The sequence below is a fragment of the Toxorhynchites rutilus genome, chromosome 3 (assembly GCF_029784135.1).
Source record: "Toxorhynchites rutilus septentrionalis strain SRP chromosome 3, ASM2978413v1, whole genome shotgun sequence".
NCBI classification, from domain to species: domain Eukaryota; kingdom Metazoa; phylum Arthropoda; class Insecta; order Diptera; family Culicidae; genus Toxorhynchites; species Toxorhynchites rutilus.
This window is the reverse complement of record NC_073746.1, coordinates 162,532,934-162,546,042: the sequence shown is the minus strand read 5'-3', so window position 1 is coordinate 162,546,042 and position 13,109 is coordinate 162,532,934. Positions and strand designations below refer to the sequence as shown.

The following is a 13,109-nucleotide window of genomic DNA, read 5'->3' as shown; positions in this document are numbered from 1 at the left end:
CGTTCGTCGCCCGTTGTTGTGGTCCTTAAAAAAAATACAAAAAGTGTTCTTATGATAAACAGAGCTACGGAAATCCTACTTACCCATCTTTTAGGCAAACAAATAGATACTTGCTGTTGTCCACCCAAGGAACGCATCGTCATCCAATGTATCAATAGTTTTGAGAAATTTGGTATCAATAGTTTTGAGAAATTTGGTTGAAATCGATCTCCTCACAACTACTCCCATTTGCTTGTAATGCAACAGCGTGATAGATCGCATCAAATCACCCACCAAAATGAAGTCGCCTGTTCGAAAAAGAACATTAATCTAGTTTACCATTGGTTCTACAATATAATGCCAACACGATATTACAATGGCTACATTCATGTCGCAAATCCTTATCATACTATCGTACGGTTGAATTGAAGTTAGCCAATACTCGGCCATTGAACTCAACATGATTACCTTCTCGCTTAACTAACAATGAGGGCATGCGCTAAAGAAACAGCCGAGAACCAATTGGAGAGCGGATGGTTGCTGAACAGTCCCACGCACAAAAGTTGACCGGAAGTTAGTGACGAAACCTGCGAAATAACAAACATTGGCGCCAACCGCTGGATGTAGGATCCTTCTTTGAAGAACTGCTGATTACTGGGAATGTTTTTAAGCAAGTTCATCATCAGAAATAAACAATCCTCCACGACCATTCCACCATCTGCGCATCCTTCCTCCTTGATAACATCAAACAATCGATCAAAAGCATTTTCAAAAGCTACAATTTTTTGGATGTTTGCGTTTCCTTTGGTAAGCTGTATCAACAGTAGCAATACATCATTTCTAATAACTTCTCGGCTGTCAACCAGCAAATCCATCAACTTGGAAACGTCCATTGGGCTAACAAGAACGATTTCCTGTATGTCCTTCGTTTTGTTCGCTAACAAACTGGTCAACAACTTAATAGCCGACCAGCGAACCCAAAAATCGTACTCTTCCAGACAATTCAAAATCAAGCTCACATTCTCGTTCGACTTGAGGAACATCTCCGTAAATTGTTCTCCTATGTTGACCGTCACGCTTGGGTTGTCCGGGTTGTCTTCTTCGAACTGTTCCTGAGAAGTGATATGACAGAGGGTGTCCAAGCAGTACCCAATTATCTCCGGATCGGCTCTATCCATTTCCATGACTTGGAGAAGAGCGTGCATACCTTGGGCTCCCACTTCCACGCGATATTTTTTTCGAAAGAGCCCTGAGCGCTCTGCAAGCATCGCGGCGATCCTCGAGTAGTGTCGAAGCACTCACTTGTTCTACCTGTTCCAGAGGGGCATAATAATTTAAAAGGTTTAGAATGAGTTTCTGACCCAAATTTCGTTGTTTCATACAGTTTCGGCACCACTTTGCAGCGCCCCAGGTTCCTGAGAACCCAGCACTGACTGCAAACCACTTTTTATAAAGTTCATCAGCGAATATTTACTACTGTCAGGAGGAAATTAAATATTTTTTCATAGGAACAGACAGTTTTTGCTGCCAATTGTTGATGTGATAAGAAACTTACACGTCAATAATTTCGGCACTGTTTCGACACTTGCAAAAGTGATGTGGTTTCAAGAAGGTGTATTGGTATTTTGGGATTGGTATTCTGTACGGTTCGTTCCTTCGGTTGTTGGTAGGGATGTCAGATTTCATTTTCGTTACAGACCATTTTGTAGTCACATACTTTTTCAAATTCTAGGAAAATACATAAAATATTTCGTTACCGCAGTTTGCAAACAAAGCAATAGATTACTATGTTAAATATGCGATATGGTAACAGAACGACCGAAAAGAAAATCCATGATTATCCAATAAATTAATTATTTATAGCTTTTGCTTGATCGTAACAAGAAACAATTGTTAAACTCCGATCCTATATTGTTGAAAAATAACATCTCATTTTTAGTATCTAAAAACTAATTAAGTAACTATTAATTTTATGTTTAATCAACTTCAAAATCACACCAAAGTCATTTTTCACATAATGTAAGATACAATAACGAGATAAAAAAAACAGTGCAAAGCAGGCTAGTGCCATTTTCCAAGTTTTGATTCAATCGAAGCAAGCATTGTGTTGATGCAAACATTTTCTCCACTGAGGATTATAATTATCAAGAGAGAAGCAGTTATAATCCCATCACCACACAAAATGAAGCGAGGTACCGTTACATCGAGGATTCCAGTCAGCTTGAGGGTTCCAACGCGTTCTTGGGCCAACCGCGAACCACGAAGTTATGAAAGACGTAGTGGAAAACCACAGAATGAAGATATCAAGGTAGGAAAAAATATTTCTGAGTGTGTACAGTGTTAACAAAACTTTTATTTACAGCCAATTCGGATCCAGATGCATCAAAACGAAGTGATGATCGAGGATGAAGTTCCTCCGCCACTGGTGCCCAGTGAAACAATTTTTGTCGATGATGATGAAGATTTGTACTACTGGGAACCAGTAGATGCAACGGAGTTGGAATATATGATTGTCCAGAACAGGAATCTTATAGGAGAACTTCGGAGGATGGAAGCGGAAAATATAAAATTGCGGCAGGAAAATCGACGACTGAAAGCTGAGAAAGAGGTAAAGTTTCTAAAGCGATGTTGTTTTAAATTTATAATCCTTATGGTAGGCGAGGTGGCGCAGTCGCTTTTCCCTTAAAGCATATATGGATCGGATGACAGAGTTATTAGTTGTTAAATATTTATTGTTTGATTTTTTGTTGTTGTTGCGAGTTCTATTGTACATATTGGTTTCGTTTTTTGTTGCATTCATTTTTTTATATCTTTCTATATACTGTAGCGGATTTATTTTATTGTTACCAGTTTATTATTTTTTCCATAAGGAACATTTGATCTTTGGATGATTTCATTCTATTTATTTATTGTTATTGTCGTATTACATTTTCTGTAGTTTTGTTTTATTCCACATGCATTTATTTTTTATATCTTTCTATATACTGTTGCGGATTTGATTTATTATTACCAGTTCATATTTTATTTATTTATTTTTTCGTTTTTTCGTTTAAAATATTACTAATATTTCTTTCTCTTGTTTCTTTCTGAGTTTCTGAGAGCCTTATTGGCTAGGGTTGCCCTTTTCGGATGACTCAGCTATCAACAAATGACAGACAGGATATGTGACATGAGTATTTATTTCAAAGTTATATGATTTACAAATTTGTAACATTATTATTTATTTCTCACAGATGATGGACCAAGCGAGCGATTTCCTTTCCAATGATAGATGATAGATGATCCAGGCGAATCCTACAGAGCGTGTATTTTTGGACAATGACACTTTTTTGAAATTTTGTTTCTAACTTTTGTTGTTCAATAAATGAATTGTTAATTTGAAATAAACTTCTTTAATATGTAATTTATACTGTTTCATTAAATTTTTTCCCATTTATCCATATCGTTTCTCCATGCTATGCAATAGTTTTATGATTGAACGATGGTATAATAGAAAGAAAAAAGTTATAGGAGGTTATGTCCAAGATACGACCGCATTGTTGACGTAGAACTACGTTGTTATTTTTTTAAGTCGCTCGTTTATCACCCTTATTCTGATTTTCGAACGAATAGGATTTTTTTGTTATTCTTTATTTGAGAGGTTTTCAGCCTCCTGGGCTGGTTCGCCTCTTTATCGACGGCATTGCCGCAAGGTTTCGTTGGGAACAGATTGCACATAAAATTATCACATAAAAATTGGACGTAAAAATTAAACACATAAAAATCCTTTTGCGAAACATAACTTAACGAAGAACTTGCTGTTTGCTTGTTGGACCAGATGGCAAGGATGTCCTCGACCCATGGCTCCAGGCCAGTGGAGAGGAATCCGTGCCGCTGAAGATGCCGAAGCGTTCTTATTCCCCTTCATCGTGGAGGGGAAGGAACAAGGATCTTCTTGTCTGATCCATTGTTCAGACGCTAGATCTTAAAAAATAGTTCTGCATCTTTTAGGTAGCAGACAAGCGGTGCTACTCTTGCTGGATCGTCCCTTAAGATGTCTCTTACACTCCCGCTGATTCCATGAAGGTTTCGCAGATCATCAAATTTCGGGCAACCACACAAGAAGTGTTCGCGGAGTTGTGGATTTGGTAGAGGTCGCAGAGTAGATGGGAGGGTCCTCTATTGAATCCGTGTGAGACCGAGCAGTGACCGGTCCTCAGTCTGGACAGGATTCGTTGTTCTCTCATTCCTTTCACATCGTCAAACCTGATAATAGTGCCCTTGACTTTTCTGAGGAACTGCCTCCTCTCTGCGAACCACCTTTCGGTCCAAAAGGTGCGGAAAGAGTTGGAGATCCACAACTTCACATCGTCAAGCGGCACATCCCGAATGAAGAACGGTCTTGTGTGACCGATTCCGGCAAACCGGTCAGCCGCTTCATTCCCTGCGATGCCGTTGTGTCCGGGGACCCACATGAGCACAGTGTCGGGCAATATATACTTCCTGATGGCCTGTACCCATGGATGTTTGGACCTGGTCGCACCGATGGCATCAATGGCGCTTGCCGAATCGGAGACGACCAACAACGGCTTGGAAGATGAAGTTGTAGTTGCCTCGATGATGCCGACCACTTCGGACGAGAAGACCTGGCAGATGTCCGCGAGTTTCTTGCTGGAAATCAGACTATTCTTATTATCGCTCACCCCAAATCCAACTCCCGATGGTCCTTTTGAGCCGTCCGAGTATCTGATCTCGTGGAGACGGTATTTTTCCGCTATGATGGCCTTGAAATATTCTAGCAGACCGATCGAGCACGTCCCGGCTCGAAAGTTGTCCCGAATACCGTTCTCGACGAGAACAGTTGGGAACCTCCAGTCGTTCGCACCAAACCAGGATTGTTTTGCCACCGGGGGGAGGTTGGGATGCGCCAAACGCTGCAGGATCGTGTTGCTAAGGGCGGTTAGGTGGGTCTCCCCTCTACCGCTAGTTTTTGACAAGAAACTGGCAGTCCTGACTACGATCGCCGAGTCTGTGATTAGATCGAAAGGAGGTTCTCCAATTTTAGCGCAGACAGAGGCAGCTGGTGTTGGCAGGAGACCGGAGACAGTCAGTAGTGCTTTGTTGTAAATCGGTGCCAGAGATTTTGGGAGCTTGTCTCCAGCCAAACACGTCAGTTCAAGGCCATAAGTGAGGCGGCTGCTGATGATGGCTTTGGCCACCTGTAGCCGGATATTTCTGTTGTTGCTTCGGTGCGGTTTGAAAATGGTTTTCAATAGATTCAACCGGGTGGCACAGCTGTTCTTAACTTCCTCGAAATGGCGGAGGAAGTTACGTTTGTGGTCAACAAACACTATAAGGATCTTTAGCGTTTTCCGGCGGGGAATGTTGTTTTTGTATAGCTTGACCCTGGAGTTGGGACCCTGATGTCTGTCGCTGCAAATCACCATATGGTCGCTCTTCTGCGCTGAAAGTCTAAATCCTCTCTCGGCCGCCCACCGGTCGATGGCATTGGTAGCTGCCTGTATTCTGATGCTTGGAATCCTATGGGTGTCACTCACTGCCATCAAAAGAGTGTCGTCCGCGTAGACAAACACGAAGACTCTCCCAGGCAGGACCTGGAATAGGCTACTCATGGCGACGAGAAAGAGGGTGACGACAAGGACAGAACCTTGAGGTACTCCTGTTTCCTTTTGGAAAGCTCGGGAGCTGATGTTACCAATTTTGACCTCAAAGGTTCTCTACATGTGCTGACGGTTCCTGTTGGCTTCGGCTATCACGTCTCCGAGGGTCGCGAAGTTGTTGTTGGTGCCCATACCTGGTCGGAAGGCGAACTGTTGATAGTGCAATTTTCTATTTTCCGTTAGAAAGGTGACCAGGCGCCTATTCGCCATTCTTTCCAGGATCTTGGATGAACAGGAGGTTAAGGAAATTGGACAAACTTGGAAACAAAACAAACAAACTTTAAGATTTATTCTTTGAAGTTTATTAAGACCTCGTAAAATGATGCCGGTAGATCAACCAATTCCGAATGAAGTATCCACTGATGCTCTGTGCATTGTATGCAAGCAGCTAAATGAGGCAGATGCCAAGATGGTGCAGTGCGATGGATGCACTCGCTGGATTCATTTTTCGTGCGCCGGGGTTGGCGATAGCATAGAAGCAGATGATAGAAGTTACCATTGCGTAGTATGTCGACCGAGGGGTTCGCGTGCACCATCAACGGCGAAATCGACAGCGTCGACGAGCGCAAGTGCACGACAAGCAAAACTGCAGTTGGAGATGCAGCAATTGGCAGAGGAAAAGGAACTCCAGGCCAAGATGGTGGCTGAAAAAGCAGACCAGGACAAGGAATTGCAGGAGAAAGCTATACGAATGGAGAAGGAAAGGAAGGAGAAGGTGAGGGCGGATCAACTGAAGTTAGAGAAGGAGTTCATGGATCGGAAGTATAAGTTGCTTCACGCGCAATTGAACGAGGATGCCAGAACGAGCTCAAGAGTGAGTGTAAGAAGCGGTGATACAGCCAAAAGTGTCGAAAAGGTTCGATGCTGGATCGACAACCACCAAGGGATTATGAATACCAAATCTGGAAAAGTTATTTCCACTGGATTCATACCGGAAGCGGGTGATGATGTCGTACCAAAGCCAGTAGTACCGGTAGAAAACACAGTAGTTCAAAGCAGTTCGTCTACTGTTCCAGCTCGAGTCAATAATAAAACGGGGGAAGCGAGTAATATTGTCGCACGGCCTAGTGTACTTGCGAAACTGTTCGATGACGTCACTTCACCCATCACCAACGTAAACCGAGAAACTTCCGTTAGCGACGGAAATCCAATCCTATCACTCCCATCATTGGTTCAATCAACGCCCCGGACAGCACCTGTATCGTATACGAGTATTCCCATCGTTCAGCGTAAAGTATCGTGGCAGAATCCGTCGGCAGCTCCACAATTGACTCCTGCAGTAACTGCAACCGTCGTTAGCAGTTCATTGCTTCCTCAGATTCCCGCATATAGCGAATACATCCAACCACGAGATGAAAAGCGCACATGGGTGGATTCTCACACTGGTCAGTACAATTTGTATGTAGTACCCACATCGACCATGGTGAGTACCAGCAGTTCAGCCTCAGTAAGATGCACTGGAGAACCAATCGCACATAGCTATGTTCAACCATCATACATTTACACTCCATCGTTAGGACAGTTAGGGCACTCTCAGGTACCTAGGAATGAACCACTGTTATACACCGGTTCCGATAACTATTTCATAAGTAGAAACCAGCCTGTAGGTTTCCCGAATCCTCTGGTGCCCCAGAATGCTCTTCAAGCAGTCTCTCATACACCTTCGACAATATGGGGGGATCCTCGACCTCCACTTCGTGCTCCTGTAGTGAGTGTGTCAAGTTACCAAACACCCATACCGGCTGTAGCAAATACACAGTGGCCGTACGAGCTGTCTCATTCTCAGTCGTTATACGGTCCAAATACCCAGCAGTTGGCAGCACGCCACGTTGTTCCCAAAGAACTTCCATGTTTTGCTGGGGATCCAATCGAATGGCCGATGTTCTGGAGCAGCTATGAAACATCCACGCAGATGTGTGGGTATAATGATTCGGAGAACTTGATGCGACTGCAACGTTGCTTGAAGGGGGACGCAAGGAAATCAGTGAGTAGTTTTCTCCTTCATCCTTCGAACGTCCCAGAGATCATCAATACGCTTCGAGTTCTATATGGACGGCCAGAAGCAATTATAAATTCCCTTTTAGCAGAAGTGCGCGCAACACCGACCCCACGACCAGATAAACTGGGAACCATTATCAGTTTCGGTCTGGCTGTTAGAAATTTCTGCGCTCATCTAGTTTCGACGGGACAGCAGTTGCATTTGGCTAACCCGATCTTGATTGAGGAACTGGTCGAGAAGCTTCCAGCAAACATCAAGCTTGATTGGGCGATGTATAAACAACGAGTGCCGAACGTAGATTTGAAGACCTTCGCAGATTATATGAATGTGATCGTAACGGCTGCCAGTAGCGTTACACCAGTTTCCGCTAAACTCGAAAAACCAAAAGGGAAAGCGGAGATACATACAATGAACATTCAGAACGATGAGGCAACAGAGAAGCCAGAATCATACATCCAAACAAGAACTGCACGTCCTTGTGTGGTTTGTCATACAGGGGGACACAAACCGAAGGATTGCACAATTTTCAAGTCGAAAACGTTAGAAGACAGATGGAAGGTGGCTCAAGGCTTGAGTCTCTGTAGACGCTGTTTATATCCGCATGGGAAATGGCCGTGTAAAGCATTGGGTTGCGGGGTTAACGGTTGTCAGCAACGGCATCACCGATTGCTTCATCCAGGCGAACCACGAGAACCGAAAACAGAAATTTCGGTTCCAACTTCTGGCGTAATCTCAGTTCATCAACAACAGCAGCAAGTACTCTTTCGCATTATCCCGGTAGTCCTTCATGCCAACGGTCGATCAGTACGAACTTTCGCATTCTTGGACGGTGGCTCTGATTCCACTTTGGTAGAGAGATCTTTGGCTGAACAACTAGGTGTACAAGGTCCAACATCTCCACTATGTATGCAGTGGACCAACGGGGTCAAGCGTGTAGAAGAAGAATCTCAGCAAATTCAACTGAACATTTCAGGATTGAGTATAGACAAACAATTTACCATTCGCAGAGTGCAAACCATCGACGGGCTCGAGCTACCACGCCAATCTTTGAATTTCGAGGAATTGCAGAGCAAATACCCGTACATGAAAGGGCTGCCAGTTCAAAGCTACAACGAAGCCGTTCCCGGTTTATTGATAGGACTGGATAATACCAGATTAAAGACCACACTAAAGCTGAGGGAGGGTCGCGAGCACGAGCCAGTAGTCGCTAAAACCAGGTTGGGCTGGGTTCTGTATGGTCGTTCTGGGGATAAAACAGGTACATCTTCACAGCGAGTTCTGCATATTCGTACGAAATCACGAGACGACGAGTTACATGAACTGGTGAAGAGTTTTTTCTCTATGGAAAGCATTGGCGTTGCGGTGACTCAGACGAAGGAATCGGCCGACGACATGCGCGCTCAGAAGATTCTTCAATCCACAACGATCAGAACTGAAACCGGCAGATTCGAAACTGGGCTTTTGTGGAGATTCGATAATGTCAAGTTTCCCGATAGCAGACCCATGGCTGAGCGCAGATTGAGGTGCTTGGAACGTCGGCTTCTTAAATCACCAGACTTGTACGACAACGTTCGGCAAAAAATGACTGACTACATATCCAAAGGGTACGCACACAAGGCAACTACATGTGAGCTGGATGAGATGGATCCCAAGCGGACGTGGTTTTTACCATTGGGTGTCGTAGTGAACCCCAAGAAACCTGATAAAATTAGGGTTGTCTGGGACGCTGCTGCGTCTATACAAGGGGTATCGTTGAACTCCGTTCTTCTGAAAGGACCGGATCTACTAACATCTCTACAAGGTGTCTTGTGTCGGTATCGACAAAGGAAAATCGCTATAAGTGGCGATATCATGGAAATGTTCCATCAAGTGCTCATCAGAATGCAGGATCGTACAGCCCAATGGTTCCTTTGGCGGGACAGTCCATCTGACCCGATTGAAGTGCACGTTATGGATGTTGCTATATTTGGGTCAACGTGTTCACCAAGTTCAACGCAGTTCGTGAAGAATTTGAATGCGCGGGAGTATGCGGCAGAATATCCGGAAGCATCACAGGCCATACAGGAAAACCATTATGTGGATGATTATCTGGACAGCGTCGATACGATCGAGCAAGCTGTTCAGCTAGCTCTGGACGTTAAACAAGTTCATGAAAAGGCAGGATTCGTTATTCGGCATTGGATGTCCAACTCCGCAGAGGTGTTACTGCGAATCGGAGAGCAGAACACGAAGTCAGTTAAGAGCTTCACGATGGACAAGGGCAGTAATCTGGAACGGGTTTTGGGAATGGTATGGCGACCACAAGAGGATGTCTTCGTATTCTCGTCGGCTTTCCGCAATGATTTACAACGTCTACTGGAAGAGTCCATAGTGCCAACTAAACGGCAATTGCTGAGCTTAGTTATGAGCGTTTTCGACCCGTTAGGAATGGTCGCTCCGTTTGTGGTGCATGGTAAGACAATAGTCCAAGATGTGTGGAGATCCGGAATTGGCTGGGACGAACCGTTACCGGCGAATATCGTACCTCAATGGGAGCGATATGCAAAACTTTTAGGAACGCTTAATACAGTGAAAATACCCAGATGCTACTTTCCTGGATACCAACCGGAAGCATACAATTCGCTTGAACTGCACGTCTTCGTCGATGCTAGTAATTCCGCATATGCTGCCGCAGCGTACTTTCGGATTCTGGACCACGGAGAAGTACGCTGTAGTTTGGTGGCTGCAAGGAGCAAGGTAGCCCCTATCAAGTTGTTGTCAGTCCCGCGATTAGAGCTGCAGGCAGCCGTGATTGGAACACGACTTATGAAATCTATCATCTCAAATCACACGATACGCATCAAGCGTAAAATCTTATGGAGTGATTCAGCTACAGTCCTTAACTGGATACGAGCAGATCCACGGAACTACAAGCAGTTCGTAGCGTTCAGGGTAACAGAAATCCTGGATGAAACGGAGATCAGTGACTGGAGGAAGGTGCCAACAAAGATGAATGTTGCTGATGAAGCTACAAAGTGGGGACAAGGCCCATGCTTTGATGAACACAGCAGGTGGTTCAACGGACCGGAGTTCTTGTATAAACCGGAGTCTGATTGGCCAGAGGAAGCAATTGAACAACCTACTACTGAAGAGTTAAGGGTGGCCTATTTGCAACAGCAGATATCAACACAGCAGGTCATCGAATTTGAGCGTTTCTCGAAGTGGGAGAGGTTACTTCGCACTATGGCATTCGTCCTACGGTTTGTTTTGCCACAGTTGTCTCAAGATGAATCGAAGTCGAATGAAGGCATGTTCCTGAGAAAAAAAGAATTACAACGAGCGGAGTCAACTATATTTAAGATAATCCAAAGTTGTGAATATCCTGAAGAGTGCCGCATACTGCGTAGTAATCGAGAAGCGCATCCAGAAGAACGTAGACAGATTCAGAAAAACAGTCGTGTCTTCAAACTACTCCCATTCATGGATCCAACGGGTGTCATGCGAATGGGATCTCGCATCGCTGCAGCAGATTGTATTCCTGATGGTGGAAAATTTCCTGTGATCTTGCCTAAGGACCATTATGTCACACAATTGGTGATTAATTGGTACCACAGGAAATATGGACACGCTAACAATGAAACCGTAGTAAACGAACTTCGACAGAAGTTCCACGTTTCAGAGTTACGAACGGCCGTCAAGAAGGTGGCAAAATGTTGTAACTGGTGCAAAATTCATAAGTGCAAGCCACAAATTCCGCCAATGGCGCCCCTTCCTCTTGCCCGTCTCACGCCGTACGTCAGAGCCTTCACATTCACGGGACTGGATTATTTTGGTCCAATAACTGTTCGCTTTGGACGAGGTGTTGTCAAAAGATGGGTAGCGTTGTTTACCTGCCTAGGAACCCGAGCAGTACACTTGGAACTCACTTACAGCTTGTCGTCTGAATCCTGCAAGATGGCAATACGCAGGTTCATTGCCCGTCGAGGAGCACCACAGGAAATTTATTCAGACCAAGGAACTAACTTTCAAGGGGCGAGCGCGGAGTTAAAACAGCAGATAAGCACCATCAGTTGCGATCTAGCGGAGACATTTACAAATGCGGAAACACAATGGAAACTCAACCCACCGTACGCCCCACATATGGGTGGCATATGGGAACGACTGATTCGCTCAGTGAAGACCGGCCTGGCGAACATGGAGTTGTCAAGAAATCCAGATGAGGAAACTTTGGTAACGGCCCTTGTGGAGGTGGAATCCTTGGTGAACTCGCGTCCATTAACTTACCTACCGGTCGACAGTGAAGAAGGCGAGGCCTTGACACCAAATCACTTCCTACTGTTGAGTTCGAGTGGAGTGGTTCAGCCAGAAGTCCGGCCAACGGAAGACAGTGCGCTGCTAAGATCCAATTGGAAGCATGTACAGCTTATGCTAGACAGGTTTTGGAAGCGGTGGATCCAAGAATATTTGCCTGTTATCTCCAGGCAACCGAAGTGGTTTGGAGAGGTGAAACCCATTAACATCGGAGACCTGGTCATTGTTGTGAACGACGGCGTGAGGAATAGCTGGATCAGAGGTAGGATTGTCAAAGTGTATCCTGGACGTGATGGACGAGTTCGCAGTGCGGATGTGCAAACTTCTGGTGGTATCATGCGTAGACCGGCGATTAAGCTCGCTACCTTGGATGTAGCCAGGGAAGCAGGTACAGCTTAAGGATACCTGAAGCAGTACGGGTGGGGGTATGTTGGCAACACGGATTCGCGAGTTTCTTATCACCCTAACAATGTACCACAGGGAGATGTGAAATGGGCGAAAGTCTGACAAATGTAAGATCGATAAGGCAGTTTCAGAGATCAATAAAAAAAAACAACAACCATCTTGAAATTGATTACAAAACGTTATTCTGAATTCCTTAAATTGTTCATAATTAATTGTGCCTAATTGGTGAATAAATCACATCAGGACCGCAACTTATTGTTACGACACGGCGGGTAGATTAGAGTAGAGGACGAATAAATGTAAGCAACGAACAAATGTAAAACATAAAAACAATGAACTAAAAGAATTGAATTACAGCTTAAAGCATATACTCAAACAAAACATACGAGTTCGCTATAAAGAAGTCCGAAACGAAAACCGCTCCCGTAACAACAGTAGCCTTTCACGTTGTTGCTGCTTTGACCGACCTTAGGTATAGGTATTTCTAGGCTGTGTCTCCAACCCTCGGGAAATTCGTGTGTATTCCATGTTTCAGCATCTTGTAGCCGATACCGTCAGGGCCAGTTGACTTTTTGCGGAACATAGGGCGACAGAAAGTTCCTCGATGATGAAGTTCCGATTTAGAGGATTATTAGGATGACTCACAGGGACCACAAAGTTGCTGACCGAAGTGATAGCCGCTCCCTGTCGACGGATGAAATCGGGCTCATATTCGGAGATCGAGGACAATCCCGCGAAATATTCACCGAGCGTGTTCGAAGTATCAACCGGATCGC

The 13,109-nt window shown here is 44.6% G+C and overlaps 1 protein-coding gene across 1 annotated transcript; it reads left to right on the top strand.

The window, feature by feature from the left end:
- Positions 1 to 5,958: 5,958 nt before the first annotated feature.
- On the top strand, positions 5,959 to 12,327 carry LOC129773624 (uncharacterized). The gene has a single exon (XM_055777263.1). The coding sequence runs from the start codon at positions 5,959 to 5,961 to the stop codon at positions 12,325 to 12,327; it is 6,369 nt and encodes a 2,122-aa protein (XP_055633238.1).
- Positions 12,328 to 13,109: the final 782 nt, after the last annotated feature.